General features: G+C 43.5%; 1 protein-coding gene across 1 annotated transcript in view; it reads right to left on the bottom strand.

Annotated features, from left to right (window-relative positions):
• The window catches only part of LRP1B (LDL receptor related protein 1B), a 1757966-nt gene that overhangs the window by 100142 nt on the left and 1637398 nt on the right, over positions 1–20426 (bottom strand). Inside the window, exons 75-76 of the mRNA XM_040358043.1 lie at positions 10992–11126; positions 308–427 (exon numbers count right to left, since the gene is read on the bottom strand). Of these exons, the coding sequence (XP_040213977.1) occupies positions 308–427; positions 10992–11126 (255 nt within the window). The remainder of the gene's footprint in view (positions 1–307; positions 428–10991; positions 11127–20426) is intronic.

Raw genomic sequence — 20426 nt, 5'->3', positions numbered from 1 at the left:
GCCAGCTGATAAGCAAAGATACAAAAAATAATAATTGTGGCTTGCCATGTTTTGCCATCAACTGCAAATATCTAAAAATACATTTTGCGACATAATGCTGCGGTCCATGGCAACAACATACATTTATACTACTCTGGTTGCTCTATGTTACATAGTCTAGATAACTACTTTACTGAATTAGTACATTTGGTTTGAAGATAAATATCTTTTAAAAAAAATTATGGAAAACTATGGATGAGAAGCCTTTAAAATTGCCAGTGCTAAAAGTCATATATTTTATATTATTTTTTATTTATTTTTTATTTACCTTTTATAATGCAGCTGTGGCCCTGTTCTATGAAGTTTCTGTCACAGGTGCATTTGTAGGAGCCTTTCAAGTTGGTGCAGTGTTGGGAACAGCTCCCCAGGAGTAAGCACTCATTGATATCTGAAACACAAGGAACTCGGCATGTTGAGTTTTATAGGAATCTGATTTAAAGCTTTATTGTCACAGTGGAGATGCCGGTGTTTTTCAAGCTGCAGTGAATGAATGAAATAGTGAATGAAATATAAGAGCATGCAACTGGCAAGAAATATACATGGAGCATTGTTTGTATTCTTTGCCAAGAGCTGAAATTTCAAGAATTCGCTAAAAAAGGACTTCAGTATTACAAAACACAGGACCCTTTATAATATTACTTTTGTGTTTCTCAGCAAAGAGATGATCAGCAAACAGATGAGCTACTGTAAATCACGAGTTTCCAAACATATCCCCATGGCCACATCCTCCCCACTATAAGATTTGGCCTGGACGGCAGTATTTATGACATGTGTTTCTATGGTGCAGGTTGGTCAGCCGCCAGCACCATAACAACCAATGATGCTGAGTGACAAAGACACACCGCTATTGCAGGCTGTCGGCCTGACTGCACCATAGAAAGGCCAGATCCAGATCCACCAAAGCAGTGGCATCCAGAACCACCCCAGTATTCAGAAGAGGGCCTTCTCTGCCTCCCACCTTGTGCCATGCTGTCACTGTGGTGAAGATTGTACATAGATGTATAGTTAGTCTGATTGAAAAAAAGACACAAGTCCATCCAGTTCAACCAACAGAAGGGAAAAAATGCATACAATCCTATACACACAGTTGATTCAGAGGAAGGCACAAAAAACAAACAAAAAAAAAAACAATAAACATTATCCTATTTTTTACAGCATGGGATATTCCCTGGATAAACTTTACCTATAAAAATGTGTATTCCTTATATAATATGTGTATATAGGAAACAATCAACAGAGATAGCCAGAACCAGAATCATAACATTTTACAGTTGTCAATGACACAACTACTGAGTGGGGAACATTTGCAATGGGGAAACATGTTCTAGTGAGAACTACCTAAGAGGAGAAGTCAATCAAAAATAATTTTTGAAGCCTCAGTTTTCAGAGATTTCCTCTCATTTATTTTTTCATCTCCAAGACAGGAAGTTAAGGGAATTCTCCCCATTGCGTCATAGACAGCAAAATCTAAAAACTGGGAAAAAAGGGAAAAAAAAAAAAACTGCGCTAACCCACACAAAGACAAATATAAAGCAGCCAGCACTCAAAGTAAATCAAGATAGTAAATAAATAGTGCAGCGCTAAATGAATCAAACAAAATACTTATAGTGACATAAGATCAATGGTGTAAAGTGCACTTTACAACATTGATCTTATGTCACTCACTATAAGTAATTTGTTTGATTCATTTAGCGCTGCACTATTTATTTACTAAAATCTAAAACCTGGCAGGGGTTTTCTTGTACAAATGTTTTATTGCATAAATAGAAGGGTAATGCAGAAAAAAAGGCACTCGTATAACATGGCACTAAAGGCATCTCAATGGAACAAAAATAATACAGCTTCAACAAATGTAAAAGTAGCCTAGCCTGAAGGAAAGGCTAAAGGCTAACATAATAAAATGGAATGTTGGTGAAGAACAATAATTAGTCCTTGGTATTGCTGGCCATAACTATTGAGTAGCCCCAACAGAGGAGGTGGAGGTTTCTGTTGGTCCAGATGTAAGAAGGCTCCAATATTGAGGAATAAGAGGAAATGTTGTCCTCTGTAACTTAGGCTGGTTTCACACTGAGGCGTGCAGCCGCGGTGACGGTATAGCCGCGCTATTTGTAGCGCGGCTATACCGTCGTATTTACCGCGATATTCGGGCGCTAGAGGCGAGGTTTTAACCCCCGCTAGCGGCCGAAAAAGGGTTAATACCGCGGTATTACCGTGCTTTCCCATTGATTTCAATGGGAAGGCGCGGTATAGGAGCGGTGAACACACCGCCCCTATACCGCGGTAAAGATGCGGCTAGCAGGACTTTTGGTGCGCTCCTGCTAGCGCACCGCTTCAATGTGAAAGCCTTCGGGCTTTCACATTGAACACTACAGGGCATGATTTTTCATGTGGTATAGCAGCGCTATTTTTAGCGCTGTACCGCATGAAAAACGCCCCAGTGTGCAAGGGGCCTTATTGTGTTCATATTATGTCACATTTTTGAGAGGAAAGAAGGTAGTGTTGAGCTGGACTAGAAAGATGTCTTAATAATGGGCCTTATTGAGATATAGTTGAAATCAAATAAGAAGATACAAGAGAATAGGAAGAGGTTGAATGTTTTAGCTAATTGGGAAACAAGCAACAGAACACGATCAAATGAACAGATTGTGACAGAACACGATCTTAGGGAAAGGCCAGAAGAATAAGAAGAGGTGATGAGACAAGGCTTCATCCTCTGAGCCTGGTTCAGAAGCTGAGAGGGTACATCAGTAATCAGTTGCTGAATGCAAGCTGGGATGGCAAATTAATTGTCATCCAACTGTCTGTCTCCTTGTGTCAGTTTAGGCTCGGAAACAGCAGTCAAGTTATTAGACAGTGAGGTCAGTAGAGAATGCCTGAAATGCAGGGCTGAGCAGTGAACTGAAAGATTTTAAGAGGTTTTTAGGATTAGATGACAAAAAAAAAAAGATTGCTTGATAAGGGTCAGGACGAAGTTGCAGAAGCAAAGGCTGGCACAAGAGCAAGAAGTATTCTTAAAAAAAAAATGCATGGCAATGGGTGACAGCAACGCTAGTTTGGAAGTTACTTTATATAGGGCATATGACAATGACTGGTTACAATGTCCTATGCTTAAAGAATTTATAGCTGTGGTACACCGCAAGCCAAACAGTAGCTATATCTAGACATGTGCACACTGAAAAATGTTGTTTCGGAATTTCGTTTTCGTCCGAAAAATGTATTAATTTAGTTACTCCCGAAATTTGTTTTTATTTATTTAGTTTCATTAAAAAATGCATTCGTACAAAAATCCCAATTAACTAAGGTCAAATCTGTCAACTGAAGGTACCTGTTGAATGTTTTAAGAAGATTCGAAGAAGCAGCTAAACTTTATGACGCCGCAATCGTACATTTCCGGTCGAATGCTCCACCCACAAGCTATAGAAGAATTCTAATGTTGTATGACTAGTAATAATTATATTTATTAATTATTATTACTAGTCAACCAACTTTAGAATTTTTCTATAGCCTGGGGGGGGGGGGGAGCATTTGACCATAAATGTCCGCTCACGGCGATCGTATGTTTTTAGCTGCTTCATCGAATCTTCATGTCTCTATAATGTCGAATCTTTTTTCTCTATGTCAAATCTTTTCTCTCTATGTCGAATAATCTTGGACTAATAGAGTTAGGTTCGGCACATTCAACCGCAGATTCGATGGACACAGATCGCTATTGCCACCGTCATGTCGAATCTCCTATCTATATCGAACTGTTGTCGCAACGAGACGAAAATAAAGCATTTTTTATGTCGGATCTTTCGGATTCTGCGCGTTCGTTATTGTTTGTTAAAACTAACGTGAAAATCCTAAAAATCCGGATGAAAATGCATTCAGACGAAAACGAATGCACATGTCTAGCTATATCTATCGAAACCAGATGGCATGCGCCAACCACTCCCAATCAATACAATATAAATAAACTTTTTTATTATCACCGATTTGCTCTATTGCAGAGCCACATTAAGGTATAAATATATCAATCTTAAAAAACTTCCCTCCACCTTTTACAAATAAAATTAGACAATGTTTCTAAAATAAAGTTGAAGGTATTTTCCAAAATAAAGTTACACAAGGAGAAACACTGCACATCTTTTTTACATAATGGATTACATGATTTTACAAGGACTTTACTAGGACTTATTTTTGGGGTAGGGCTTATAAATGCAGCCATCCCAGAAACAAATGCTAGGTCCTATTTTTCGGGGAAATAGGATAATAATAATAATAATAATGTTGTAAATCAAGAGTATATTATAGCTTTATATGTTTTTAGGTATCCACTGTAATATATGAACAGGTAGACAGGATTCATAGCGCTGCACTCAAAGGGTCTCAATATCCTTCCAAAGTGTGCAAATCACACAGGGATGGTGGCTTGCAGTAAATAAAGACTTTTATTTGGATCAGTGATGAGAGTGATTATAATAATTGCACCATAGTGCATTGGAGTGCTTTGCATTAAAAGAAATTGAGGCATGTCTGATGCTTCACATTTTTGGTGCATTGCCAGTCTATTATTCTCAATGGGAATAATGCATAACACATTTTAACGAGCATGCACAAATGTAAATGAGCCATAAAACTGTCAAAAGTGCCCAACCTGCATGAAAACCTCGATGGCACCTGACCTAATTTTATTTTCTACTCTACAAGAATAGGAAAAGAATTACAAAACATCATGCCACTTTGCTCCATTGGGAGATTTTGATACAGCGCCTTGGCACTACAAAGGATAAGCAGTTTTCTCTTCTTCATTCCTGGAGAAACATCGGGCATCTATACATAGCTTTATTCTCCAGTCTCCAGACATTTTGTTTACTGCTTGTTCAATGATGCAGATATATCATTAGAAAATCGAAATTACAGAATCGTAGTGTAATTCCAACAGTGCTTTCCCTTTATTCTTACATTTATAATTTCCCGACATAAGTAAACACTATTTTAAGATATACTGATACTATCCACAGCTCTAGGCATGTATTTATAAGCTTTAGCAATCTGTGCATAAAATGAAACTTATGTTATTAAAATTCCCATTTATTATTACTTAGTTTACTCAAGGCCAAAGTCTGGCTGGATACAGCAACTAATAATATAACAGAGGAATTGAAAAAAGTCATAAAAGTGCATTTTCTTTGGAAAGAATCCTAAGCTCAGTTGTGATGCACAATCTTTTGTTCCTCTTTTCCAGGTTACTGTTGATCATTTCGATTTAAGCTCTTATAGTATATTGCAGCATCCAAACAGTTTTTGAAAAGAAGAAAAAAAAAACTTTCTCTTACAAAAAAAAAAGTATTCCCCCCCCCCCCCCCAAAAATTGGTATTGGCAGGACCCGACAGAGAAATACTATCTAGTCCCCTGTATTATACCTGGAGAGAAAATGGCTGATACGTCTGAGATTTACTAATCTGAGCTCAATTCACTGTTGCTATTGTGTTTTGTGGAGCAGACAAAGTCAAAGCAATTAATACAGGAACATTGTATTTATCACAAAACTCCATGTACTTCAGCCCTGTTTTAGTTTTGCACATCAATAACACACAAGGGATTATTTGATAAAGCAACAGATAAATGTGCAATGTACAGTAACCAGGGGCGGACTATCCATTCAGGCTTTTGAGCACTGCCCGAGGGCCCCATGTAACTAGGGGGCCCCATCAGGGTTGCCAGTCTCAGTAAAACCAAGGACAGTATGTAAAAATCTGTGTTTTTTTACATCTGTCCCTGAAATGTCCCTTACCGACATCCTTTTGGTCTAAAAGTCCCAATATTATAGCTGCCGCGCCTCTCCAGTACCTTCTCAGTGTGTGTGTATGTATACTGTGTGTGTGTATTCGTTGTGTGTCTGTATATTGTGTGTGTATACTGTGTGTGTATACAGTACTGTGTGGCCCCATAATCTCCTATTGCCTGGGGGCCCCATAATCTCCTATTGCCGGGGGGCCGAATAATCTCCTATTGCCTGGGGGCCCCATAATCTCCTATTGCCTGAGGGCCCCATTAGTTGTCAGTCCGCCCCTGACAGTAACCCACTGCAGCCTATCAACCCCATAAAGTGAGATTAAAATGGTCAGTTATTACACTTTGAATATCACTATTGCGCTTTACACTGCAGTTTTTATTTTTTAAGTTGGCCTATGGTAGCCCCAGATCTGCTTAGCTGCTGTTAATGTGAACTCAACCTGACCTAAAGCATTTCTAAGTTAAAGAGGAACTTCTGTCTGTTTACATAATTTGTAATAAAAACATCTTTGCCATTTTGAAGCATCCCTTTAACCACTTATATTACCATATTTTTCGCTCCATAAGACACACTTTTCCCCCCCAAAAAATATGGGTAAAATGTCTTTGCGTCTTATGGAGCTAATACTGACAAGGTACTGCCCCCCCCCCCCCCCACCAAAATGTTAGTACCGTGGGAAGAGAGGAAGAAGAGTGGAGGACAGACATTCCAAAGCCCCTGCAAGTTCGGCTCCCCTCCCCCCTCAGCCTTCTGGGAAACACCACAGGTTCCAGAAGTCTACGGGACAATTCACAAAGTGCAGCATGACTCGTGCATGCACAGCAGGAAGCCAGCTATGAACCCGCATGGCTTCACTGCTGGTTTCTCTTACCTATGATGTTGGCACCTACATCTGAAGAATCGGCTCAGGTAAGGACGTTGCTGGATCCCTGCACAGGCAAGTGTCCATATATTAAAGCTGACTTTTATTTTTTTGGGGGGGAGCCAGGAGCTTCTCTTTAAACTGGAGTTCCACCCATATAAAAGTCAGCAGCTACAAAAATACTTTTATTAATTAATACACTTACCTGTCCAGGGTTCCAGCGATGTGGGCGTATGAAGCCCCGCTCATCTCCCCCTCCTCTCTGTGGCGCTGGCATCGTGACTGTGGGCGCCCGGCTGTGGCTTCACAGCCGGGCATGCACTGCACATGTGCAAGCCACGATACATGCCGTGATTTGGCAGGCAATCACTTGGGACCTGTAACGTGTCCCAGATGATTGCCGAGAGGGAGGGGGGAGAGGTGAACTTCCTTCCAGGGCCAAAGTGCCCCGGGAGGAAGAGGGAGCTGGAACCCTCTAAAAAGAGGGTCCCCCCCCCCAAAAAAAATGACATGCCAAATGTCATGTCAGGGGGTCACCTTCCCTTAAAGCGGAAGTTCCATTTTTGGGTGGAACTCCGCTTTAAGGGTAAAGTCCTTGTAGTGTCTCCAAATAACCATTATTGAACATTGTAGGGTGATTTACTAACAACGAATAGATTATTCACTTTACAAGGAAGAATGCAAAGAGAATTTTTCCCCAGAGTTTAGTGAATGAGATGAAGCTCTGCTGTTTATTGTTTTAATATTATTTGCACATGGTTGGGTATTCTTTGCAAAGCAAATTTTTGCAACATTCACTAAGCTTTGTGAATGGGGATGGGAGTGGGTTTGGCCCTACTTAGATTTTAACTGAACTTCCACTTTAAAGCTCTTTTAGACAAGCAGTATCATTTAACACCCTGTTAAAACCAATTCACAGTGGACAGCTTTTCAGAGGGCGGTATATAGCAACAGCCGGTAGGCATTCAAAAGGTGATACTGCTGCTTCCTGGCTCTTACATTGCAGGACCATGCTGCAACTACTAGCCAAGCGAGAGACAGATGGCGAGAAGACCGGGGGGGGGGGGGGATTTATACCCAAAAGAGGGTCAGATCTGTTACTTTTTATTTAGCAACAACCAAATTCCAATATTCATTCATCAAATTTTATTTTCCTGTGCATTGCTGAATCTGATTTATCTACTCTTAAGTGCTGCTCTTGTGAAAGACATTGATAAATAGGCAAAAGTGTAATTATATGATACTGAAGATCTGTGGATAAAATAATAATTAAACAAAAAAACAAAATCCAATACTTTTCAGCAGCAGTTTTCCTATTCTGATTCCAGATGATGCTTTCCTGGTGGAATGAATTAGCAGCTTGTTAAATGTCTAATTACCTAGCTAATGACAGGTCTGACCCCTGCCAGGGACAGGTCAGTTTGTCATTACCACTATGGATCTGTATATATAAGAAGTGAAAGAGCCATACAATGCATTTATCTGTGCAATCAGTCAAAGCGTCACTACTGGTTTTCCTTGGAGTGTGGCATTTTTCTGGCCACTCTCCAAGGCCAATTAAAAAAAAAAAAAACATCATACCATGACTTATGTCTTCTACCCTTAGCTACTTTGTCTCATGTTTCAATTAGATAATCCCTTTATTTATTTTCTTTCAAGTTTTTGGGTGGCTTGTAGACATGAAAAGTGATGGCAGAAAAAGACCAAGTCCATCGAGTCTGCCCATATTTATTATTATTATTTAGGTACTTATAAAGCGCTGTCAATTTATGCAGCGCTTTACATATACATTCTACATTCACATTGGTTCCTACCCTCAAAGAGCTTACAATCTAAGGTCCCTAACTCACATTCATATACTAAGGCCAATTTTAGACAGAAGCACATGTCTTTGGAGTGTGGAAGGAAACCGGAGTTCCCGGAGGAAACCCACGCAGGCACAGGGAGATCATGCAAACTCCAGGCAGGTAGTGTCGTGGTCGGGATTTGAACCAGCGACCCTTTTTACTGCTAGGCAAGAGTGCTACCCACTACACCACTGTGCCGCCCCAGGTTGTGTTTGTTTTGATTTATTTTATTTTTTTTGGTTAACTTTGTTGTCTGAATATAGATCTGTGTTTATCCCAAACATGTTTGAAGCCTTTTACTGTTGACTGTCTCATTACGTCTGCTGGTGGTTTATTCAAAGTATTAACCACCCTTTCAGTAAAATAATACTTTCTAAGGTTTTTGAACTTTTCTCCAGTTAGTTTGAGGTCATGTCCCCGTGTTCTTTATTTTTGGTTTCATACAGAAAAAACTGCCTTCCTGAACCTTATTCACCCCCTGCATGTATTTAACCACTTCAGCCCCAGATCACTGGCTTTGATTGACACCAGCAAGAGCTAATGGATCCCAGTACCCAGAAAAGCCAGTGAGACCCGGATGTGAGGGGAGAGATAAGCTGCAGACGTGCACAGCCCTGGATAGAGTGAGGGCTCGGGTACATAAAAAAATGGGGGGTGAGGGGGCTGATGTCTAAACATTTTTTACCTTAATGCAAAGAGTTCCACCCAAAAATGGAACTTCCTCTTTTCGGAACCCTCCCCCCCTCCGGTGACACATTTGGCACCTTTCAGGGGGGAGGGGGTGCAAATACCTGACAGGTATTTGCACACACTTCTGGGCATAGACTCCCGCAGGAGTATACGCCACTAAACCCCCCCCCCCCCCCCGCTGTCTCCTGGGAAACACACTGTTCCCAGGAGAGAGCGGGAACCAGTGATGGTGCCGCACCGCGCTACTCGCCCCTGCGCAGTAGGGAACCGTGCAGTGAAGCTGCAAGGCTTCACTTCCTGATTCCCTCACTGAGGATGGTGGAAGCAGAATCCGAGGACCGAGTGATTGCTCAGCCTCGTCTGCCGACATCGCAGGCGCCCTGGACAGGTAAGTGTCCATTTTTTAAAAGTCAGCAGCTGCAGTGTTTGTTGCTGCTGGCTTTTAAAAAAAAAAATTCGGGTGGACCTCCGCTTTAAGATAAAAAAAAAAATAGGCTTTAGAAACATGCTGCTTCAACATGCTTTTTGATGTGTTTTTGATGTTTTGAGGATGCTTTGGTGGTGCTTCAATGATACTTTTAAAAGCTTTAGGGCTCATTTAACCGTTTGAGGACCGCCACACGACAATATACGTCGGCAAAATGGCACGGCTGGGCACAAGGGCGTACATGTACGTCCCCTTTAGAATCCCAGCCGTGGGTATCGAGTGCGTCGCTCGTGACCCGGTCCTCTTCTCCGTGACCGTCCCCGCAGGAACAGCAGACCCGATTGCCGCCAGTGTCCTGCGATCAGGTCACAGAGAGGAAGAACGGGGAGAGGCGAGTGTAAACAAAGTGCCATTCAAAGTGCGACAGCGCTGAAAGCTGAAAATTGGCTTGGGCGGGAAGGTGCGTAAGTGCCTGGTATGGAAGTGGTTAATGAAGTTTGGCAGGTGCCTTTTGTGTGTTGATTCCCTCAAGACCGTTCTCATCGGATGGACTGATCGTGTGTACGCAGCTTAACACTTTTATTGTTATATCATTCCAACCATCCACTTTGGATCCAGTGCCTCCAGCCCATTTCCCCTCAATGTATTTGTATCTATGTGTCTATAGTAAGGTAAGCTCCACTGGGATAGGGACCAAAATGAACGCTTCAATGTTTTCTAACTTTTTCAGAGCCATTTACAGTAATTAATAAAAAAAATGAAAATTCTCATTTGCCGTTTGTCTTCTTCCTTATAAATCCTAAAATACGGATTAAATCCCTCATTTTCTGGCGCTTTGAGATAATACTACTTATTCTACCTTACCTATGCTTACGAATACCTTGCATTTTTTTTTTTTGCTTTTCTTTTTTTTTTTCACCAAGCTCTATGGCCCCATGACTAAAATGCGCCAGGGATTAAACCGCGTCTAGATAGATGCATTAAGAAAAAGCACAAACGCCAGTTAATACTGACACTGTGATGTTGACAGCAGTGCATTTTGTCATTAAATTCAGCAATATCTTATGATGCTCATTTAATTAATTGGCTTTGCTAATACGCATCTGAATTAAAGGCTTGAATTCCCTTCCAGCTCTAGTACATTTTGGCTACAGCAGATTTTTCATCATGCCATGCAATTCTTCCTTCTGCTACGCATGGAGAATTAACTTGTCTCTGAAGATAGAAGGCAGCTTTTCTTGTAACAAAACCAGCAGTGCTTTGGAATGTTAATCACGTTGCTCCACATCCGAGCTAACTTGGGTTTTTCTTTTTTTTTTTTTTGCCATACCATCTGAAGTTCCTACCTTCACACTGTTTGTTCCTGAAGTTTCTTTGGAAGCCAGGCTTGCAGTGACAAAAAGGCGGTGTGCTGGTTTGATTGCAGAAGGCGTCATCCCCGCAAGGATTTACATTTGCTTCACAGGAGTATACACTGGGCTCTAAAGGAAATTAAAATTCGTCAGGAGCACATTTCTAGAAATAAACAAATCACAGTGGCGGCAGGCCGCATCACAGAACTCTAAGATTCTCACAAATACGCTTTAGTCTATTATTCATTTTACAGCTGCATAAACTGGGAGTTAGGATAACTTAACTGAAGATGTGAGCTGTGGAAAGAAAATCATGAAGAGAAAAGGAGCTGTGATTTGACAACGTATTCTCTTATTAAAACAAAACTGCCTTAAACCTGGGCAATTCATACATATTACTGAACACACATGCATAAACCATCAGTAGATTCAGAGATAGAAACATCTGACATGCTATGCTAATCTTGACTTTTCCATAAAAAGACCCTTTTGGACTCATCTGCCTCTGTAAAGCTGTCTATATTATAAAGGGGCCACTATGGAGACTTAAATGGTGACTTCACATACCTAGAGCAGCCCCCAAAATCCTACCCTTATGACCAAATATGGGCTGCTCCTCTGGCAACGCTTCAACACTTCCTGTTAGTGCCAAGCTTTCCTACCCATCCTTTTGGCTAGTGAGGGAGCCTATTGTTGTGATTGACCAATAGGAATGTAAAGGGGCTTTAGTAAGCTTGAAGCTCCAAAACTACCTGGAAGGCCTCGTACACACGACCGTTTTGCTCGACAGAATCCATCAAGAAACTTGGTGGCAGAGCTTTTTTGCGGTCGTGTGTATGTTTTTCGTCGAGCAAACTGTTGTGGAACTCAACGAAAAAAAAAGAGAACAAGTTATCTTTTTCTCGTCGGGAGTCTCAATTTTCTCGTCGTGTTTCTCGTCGGGCTGGTTTGCGACGAGATACACGTTTGTGTGTATGCTTAGAAACCCACACATGCTCAGAATAAAGTATGAGATGGGAGGGTGCCTTCGGTAAAAGTAGGGTTTGTAATGGAGATAGCACATTTGTCACGCTATAACAGACTGAAAAGCACAAATAGTCTCTCACCAAACTCTTACTTAACACGCAGTAACATGAGATTAGCAAAAGCAGCCCCAAGGGTGGCGCCAGTGGAATCGAACTTCCCCTTTATAGTGCCGTTGTACGTGTTGTACGTCACCACGTTTGAGAACAACGAGATTTTGTCTTGACAGTGTGTACGCAAAGAAAGCTTGTCAAGATTCTCGACAAGCCTAACAAGGAACTTGTCAAGGAAAATGATGTTTCATTTACGACGAGTTCCTCGGTCGTGTGTACGAGGCTGAAGTGTCAGAGCTTTTCTTGACAGAACAGCCCCGTATTGGACCATACTGCATAATGCTGAAGGCTACAGGTGCCTGCACTACTGCAGCCTATGTTTTTAGTGTCATGTTAACCACTTCCCGACCACTTCCCGACTTCCAGAATGGCATGTACAGGCAAATGGGCGTACAGGTACGTCCTTGCCTTCTAGCGGGTGGGGGGTCCGATCGTGACCCCCCCCCCGATACATGCGGCTATTCGTTTATAGCCCCTCCGCCGCGATCGCTCCCCGGAGCTGAAGAACGGGGATAGCCGTATGTAAACACGGCTTCCCTGTGCTTCACTATGGCGCTGCATCGATTGAGTGATCCCTTATATAGGCAGACTCGATCGATGACGTCAGTCCTACAGCCACACCCCCTACAGTTGTAAACACACACTAAGTGAACACTAACTCCTACAGCGCCCCCTGTAGTCCCAAACTGCAACTGTCATTTTCACAATAAACAATGCAATTTAAATGCATTTTTTGCTGTGAAAATGACAATGGTCCCAAAAATGTGTCAAAATTGTCCGAAGTGTCTGCCATAATGTCGCAGTCACGAAAAAAATCGCTGATCACCGCCATTAGTAGTAAAAAAAAAAAATTAAATAACAATGCAATAAAACTATCCCCTGTTTTGTAAACGCTATACATTTTGCGCAAACCAATCGATAAACGCCTATTGCGATTTTTTTTACCAAAAATAGGTAGAAGAATACGTATCGGCCTAAACTGAGGAAAACTTTTTTTTTTATATATGTTTTTGGGGGATATTTATTATAGCAAAAAGTAAAAAATATTGAATTTTTTTTAAAATTGTCGCTCTATTTTTGTTTATAGCGCAAAAAATAAAAACCGCAGAGGTGATCAAATACCACCAAAAGAAAGCTCTATTTGTGGGGAAAAAAGGACGCCAATTTTGTTTGGGAGCCACGTCGCACGACCGTGCAATTGTCTGTTAAAGCGACGCAGTGCCGAATCGCAAAACCTGGCCTGGGCATTTAGCTGCCTAAAGGTCTGGGGCTTAAGTGGTTAAACATACCTTTAACTTAAAGGGGTTGTAAAGCTTTGCTTTTTTTCACCTTAATGCAGCCTATGCACTAAGGTGAAAAAAAATCTGATGCTTACAAGCCCCCCCGGTTTACTTACCTGAGCCTTCAAAAGTCCTGCATCGTGAACACGCTGGCTTTTTGCCCCTGTCATCTTGGCTGTTCTCGCCTCTTCATTGGAGATTGATAGCAGCGCAGCCATTGGCTCCCACTTCTGTCAATCTAATCAATGATGCGTGCGCCGGGGGGTGGGGCCGAGTGATACACTTGGCAGTTATGGCCGACACTGTATCACACGGGAGCGCTCCCGCAAGTTAACCCCCTTGGGAGAGCACTTCCCAGAATGGGAGTTGGCTCTTGCGGGGAGGAGCCAAGACAGCCGCTGAGGGTCCCCAGAAGACCAGGATCAGGGCCACTCTGTGCAAAACGAGCTGCACAGTGGAGGCAAGTATGACATGTTTGTTACCTAAAAAAAAAAAAAAGAACCTTTACAACCCCTTTAAGATCACAACTTTATGGCATGTATAGGGGTCCCCTAGGACCGTGTTTTTCAACTGGGATGCCACTAAGTTTCCCCAGGCGTGCTACTGCAAATCAATATAAAACCCTGTACAGTTTGATCTAAAAGCATTCCTCTGTTTACTCCTGTGTATAGAGAGGAGGGGGCCAGCACAGCCTGCACCTCTTTCCAGCTCTCTTCCTCTCTGCTGTTGTTACTACTCTTGCAGTGATGAGAGGGATGTGAAGTTTTGTGCTAGGAGGGGGGATTTTGAAGGGGGGAGCTGTGCTAGGCAGGGGAAATGGGAGGGGATGTGCTATAAGGGGGGATTTGTGATTCGGGGGGTTGGGATAGGAAGAGCGATCAGCAGACTTGTGTGACCCAGAATTGTATGCTATTCGAGGGTTCCCTGACTGAAAAAAGGTTGAAAAACACTGCCCTAGGACATGATAATGAATACAATCAAAGGCACTTAAATATATGCCAACCTAATGAAGAATGTCCATTCAAGTAGGTTCTGACTGCTACCTTTCTAATGAAGAAAAAAGTGTTTCACTATGCATGCGCCACATTCTTCCATAGGTAAGGTCCTGGTGGCGTGTCACTACAGGCAAAGATTGCTTACATCTGCAAGGTTCATTGTTCTCAGTGAGACATCTGCAAGTCCGGTGTTAGCAATAAACTCAAAACTGAGAAGGAAGACAATAAGGAAATTAGGTGCTTACTTAGCTCTTGGAATAATGCTAATGTATAGGCACTTTGGGGTGACTGAAAGCACCAGCATCTTCCTTAAAGGAGTTCTCCAAGCTAAAACTTTTAACCCCCGCTGTGCCCGGGCTGTAAAACTATACAAAATAAACTTTCACTTACCTGCCTACGATCCCCCGTTGCTCCGATATCGCCGTCCTGTTCTCCGGTCCCGGTCTCTTCCACTTCCTGCGGGTCGGTGACTCACAGTGCGCTCAGCCTATCAGCGGCCGCGACGGGACATTGCTGCGGCCGCTGATAGGCTGAGCGCACTGTGAGTCACCGACCCGCAGGAAGTGGAACAAACCGGGACCGGAGAACGGGACGGCGATTTCGGAACAACGGGGGATCGTAGGTAGGTAAGTGAAAGTTTATTTTGTATAGTTTTACAGCCCGGGCACAGCGGGGGTTAAAAGTTTTAGCTTGGAGAACTCCTTTAAGTAGTCATTTGGCATTCACACAAGGGATCTCCCATCCTAGGCGGGCGTCATATGATGTCCTGGGCTTCCCGACCATCTTGGGGCCGCGATGTCTGTCGGGCATCCACAATTGCCCGTTAACAGAGCAGGACCATGGACCTGTGTGTGTAAACACACAAGTCCACTTCCTGTCAGGTGAGAGGAGACTGATGGTGTGTCCCCAGTACAGAGGAACACCGATCGGTCTCCTCCCCTTGTGGGTCCCTGCCCCCTACAGTTAGAATCACTCCCTAGGTAACACCTTTAACCCTTTGATCGCCTGCTAGTGTTAACCCCTTCCCTGCCTGTGACATTTACATAGTAATCAGTGCATTTTTATAGCACCGATCGCTGTATAAATGTGAATGGTCCCAAAAACGTGTCAAAAGCGTGTCCGATATGTAATCCGCAATGTCACAGTCACGATAAAAATCGCAGATCGCCGCCATTACTAGTAACAAAAAAATGCCATAAATCTATCCTCTATTTCAGGGGTCTCCAAACTACGGCCCGCGGGCCACATCCGGCCCGCCAGGCCATTTCTTCCGGCCCGCAGCTTGAATCCTATCCACCTGTTAGCTGTGGAACCTGCGCTGCATATTAGCCCCAGGCAATAGGCAGCGCAGGTCCCGCAATCCCTTCCGGCGTCTCACTGTGTTGTTGGCTGCTGGGACCACGGCATCCCAGCAGCCAATGAGGTGTAGTGCAGACCCGTAGCCGCCTCCCTGCTCCCGCCTCCCGCCTCGCTGTTAACCAGTAACGAGTGTGTAATACAAGCGGGGCGGGAGTCGGGAGGTGCAGCAGGTCTGCAAAGCCAGTGATGGAGATGCGCTGGACACATGCAAGGAGGGGGGCTGATACACTTGTGTGGGGGTGGGTTAAATGGCTCTGATGGGGACACAAATGTGGGGGGGGTTGATAACTCTTATGGGGACACAAATATGTGGGGGCTGATGACTCTGATGGGGACACACTGGGGGGGGGGTTGTAGACTGATGGGGACACACATTTTGGGGGGCTGATGAGACTCTGATAGGGACACAAATGTGGGGGGGGCTGATGACTCTGATGGGGACATAAATGTGGGGGGGGGTGATGACTCTGATGGGGACACAAATATCTGTGGGGTCTGATGGGGACACAAATGTGGGGGGGGGGGCTGACTCTTATGGGGACACAAATGTGGGGGGGTTGATAACTCTTATGGGGACACAAATATGTGGGGGCTGATGACTCTGATGGGGACACACTGGGGGGGGGGTTGTAGACTGATGGGGACACACATTTTGGGGGGCTGATGAGACTCTGATAGGGACACAAATGTGGGGGGGGGGGCTGATGACTCTGATGGGGACATAAATGTGGGGGGGGGGTGATGACTCTGATGGGGACACAAATATCTGTGGGGTCTGATGGGGACACAAATGTGGGGGTGCTGGTGGCTCTTATGGGGACACAAACATGTGAGGAGGGGGTCTGATGGCTCTAATGGTGACACAAATATGCGGAAGGGGAGGTGATGGCTCTGAAGGGGACACAAATTTGCAGGTGGGGGTGGGCTGTGATGGGGACACAAATGTGCAGGGAGACTCGGATGAATGATGGGGGGGCTCTAATGGGGACACCAATTTGTGGGGATAGCCTGATGAGTGATGGGGACACAGATGGATGGGGAAACTGATGGGGACACAGATGGATGGGGACACAGATGATGAGGGCAAAGATGAATGGGGAGACTGATGGGGACACAGATGAATGGGGAAACAGACTGATGGGGACACAGATGGATGGGGAAACAGACTGATGGGGACACAGATGGATGGGGACACAGATGATGGGGACAAAGATGAATGGGGAGACTGATGGGGACACAGATGATGGGGACACAGATGGATGGGGAAACAGACTGATGGGGACACAGATGGATGGGGACACAGATGATGGGGACAAAGATGAATGGGGAGACTGATGGGGACACAGATGATGGGGACACAGATGGATGGGGAAACAGACTGATGGGGACACAGATGGATGGGGACACAGATGAATGGGGAGATGGATGGGCACACAGATGGGGAGACTGATGGGGACACAGATGGATGGGGACACAGATGAATGGGGACACAGATGAATGGGGAGATGGATGGGGACACAGATGATGGGGACACAGATGAATGGGGAGACTGATGGGGACACAGATGTATGGGGACACAGATGTATGGGGACATGGGTGTAAAGCCTCATGCACGCTGGAAGTTTAGCCCCGCTGCATGATGCTCCAGCGTTTAGGTGCCAGCAAAGAATATAGGAGCACCATCCAGTCCTGCTGTCAGCAGTAAGTCAAATTCTATTCTATTCTTGTTCTACTGTGGATTTATTTATAAATTATTTTTCCGGCCCGCGAATATGTGTAAAATATAGAATGTGGCCCTCGAAGTAAAAAGTTTGGAGACCCCTGCTCTATTTTGTAGACGCTATAACTTTTTGCGCAAACCAATCAATATACGCTTATTGTGATTTTTTTTTACCAAAAATATGTAGAAGTATACATATCGGCCTAAACTGAGGGAAAAAATGATTTTTTTTTTTTTTAAATTGGGATATTAATTATAGCAAAAAGTTGTCACTCTTCTTTTCTTTATAGCAAAAAAAATAAGAACCGCAGAGGTGATCAAATACCACCAAAAGAAAGCTCTATTTGTGGGGAAAAAAACATAACAATTTCATTAGGGTACAGTGTTGCATGACTGTGCAATTGTCATTCAAATTGCGACAGTGCTGAAAACAAAAAATTGGCCTGGGCAGGAAAGGGGTGAAAATGCCCGGTATGGAAGTGGTTAATTAAGCTTTGACAAAAAAATGATGAGGACTTAGAAAAAGAACATCTCTTTTTTTCCGACGGAAAAAAATTCTATCAGAAATTCCGTCTGTATGGGACTCCGACAGAGAAAAAAATACGCATTCTCGGAAACAATTTGACGCATGCTCGGAGGCATTGAACATATTTTTTCTAGGCTCGTCGTAGTGTTGTATGTCACCGCTTTTTTTTGACGGTCGGAATTTGGTGTGATAGTGTGTGTGTAAGACAGCTTGAACGGAATTCCGCCTGAAAAAACAATCAGAGTTTATTCAGATGGAAAACCCAGTCTTGTGTATGGGGCATTAGTGGTGAAGTTACACTGATGACACCTCAGAATCTGCACCTTCAATAACCAAGTCAGTTTCTCCCATATTCTTCCTCTGACAGGTACCCTTGAATCTAGAGTTTAATGTTTTAAAAAAAACAACAACTGCAGCTTCTCAAACATTTAGCTGTGCAGCTTGAAGGTTTCAAGAATTTCCAAAATATCACACACGATGCTCTGGGAATCTTAGTATTACACAGTAAATTGTGAAATTGTAAAAATAATATATAAGGTGCTCCTTTATCGCTGTAATATGTCAAATGCTCCTTGTGGACCAGCCTTGCCATATTTCCCATTGTAGATGCAAAACTTTTCTGCACAAGGCAAAAATGTCAGAATGGACTATTTATCAGAGAGCAGACCGGGCAGAATATATGTCACTGCAGTGGGGACACGCATTCCTTATAGCGGATAAAATGAAATATGCTTCATATCTTGAAATTCTCCATTCCAGCTGGAAGAATAAAAGTTACTCATTTGAGCTGATATATTAAAGCCAGGGGAAAGAAAAGTGTCTGGGCTGTCCGCAGCAACCAATCCGACTGCAGATGTCTTTTTTTCTAATGTAGTTTTTAAAATGAAATATCTTATTCTGCATTATCCCTGTGACTTCACTCCATAACATTGTACTGACTGTTTCTGAGTCACTCACTGAGCCCAGAGTGGTTTTTGTGTAGTCTATATTAGGACTCTGTCTAGCTGGGAGGAGACCCAGAACACTTAGGGCTCATTAAAGGATCATTATCTCGGACTAGAGAAATGCCTTACTCTGATAGCAAACTGGATGACGGAGAGTTACCTTAAACTCAATGGATCAAAAACAGAACTTCTTCTGTTCCACGCCAACCGAAAAAGACTCGCTACGACAACATGGACGCCCCCGCCCATTTTGGGAAAAACCATCACCCCTAGCACCAAAGTCAAAAGTCTTGGAGTGACTTTTGACTCCGACATGACAATGGATGCACAAATAGGATCAGTAGTCAGCGGATCCCACCATCTGCTGCGTCTACTACGCAGACTCATTCCCTTCATCCCAAAAGGAGACATAGCAGTCGTGGTGGGAACGATAATCAACTCCAGACTCGACTACGCAAACGCCCTTTACCTCGGACTCCCAAAGTACCAAATTGCGCATCTACAAATCATCCAGAATAGGGCGGCACGACTTGTAACAGGTAAAAAAACATGGGAATCAATCTCGCCCTCCCTTAGGTCCCTTCACTGGTTGCCCGTAAAAGATCGAATCACGTTTAAGGCACTCTGCCTGACGCACAAATGTATACAAAACAGTGCACCCCAATATCTATGCAAAAAATTCAAATGTCACAACCCAAATCGCGTCCTCTGATCTACCAAGCAAAATCTACTCCAAATACCCAAGGCCCGTTACAAGTCCAAAGGAGAACGAAGATTTGCAGTCCAAGGACCTCGACTATGGAACGCTTTACCAACCAGCATCCGAACGGCCCTCAGAAAAAAAACTCAAAACCCATCTATTCTGAAGGCAAAAAATAGTAGGAAATGGATGCCAAGCGCCTTTAAGCGATTCAGTTCGCATATGTAGCGCTACAAGTTTCTCACTCACTCACTCATTCAGACTTGTGGTTGACGAGCCTTTAAATCTGAAAAATGTGATTTGTGCTATGAAATTGCAACTTTTGCACATACATAGCCAGATTCAAGTAGGGTGCCGCATCTTTAAGGCGGCGTAGCGTATCGTATTTACGCTACGCCGCCTTAAGTCAGAGAGGCAAGTACTGTATTCACAAAGTACTTGCCTCCTAACTTACAGCGGCGTAGCGTAAATGGGGCCGGCGTAAGGGCGCCTAATTCAAATGAGGATGAGGGGACGTGTTTTATGTTAATGGGGGGTGACCCGATGTGATTGATGTTTTTTACGAACGGCGCATGCGCCGTCCGTGTACATATCCCAGTGTGCATTGCTCCAAAGTACGCCGCAAGGACGTATTGGTTTTGACGTGAACGTAAATTACGTCCAGCCCTATTCACGGACGACTTACGCAAACGACGTAAAATTTTCAAATTTCGACACGGGAACGACGGCCATACTTAACATTGACTAGGCCAGCTATTTGATGGAATAA

The sequence above is a fragment of the Rana temporaria genome, chromosome 6 (genome assembly GCF_905171775.1).
Source record: "Rana temporaria chromosome 6, aRanTem1.1, whole genome shotgun sequence".
Lineage (NCBI taxonomy): Eukaryota > Metazoa > Chordata > Amphibia > Anura > Ranidae > Rana > Rana temporaria.
The sequence above is the reverse complement of the archived record's forward strand: the minus strand, read 5'-3'. Positions and strand labels throughout refer to the sequence as shown.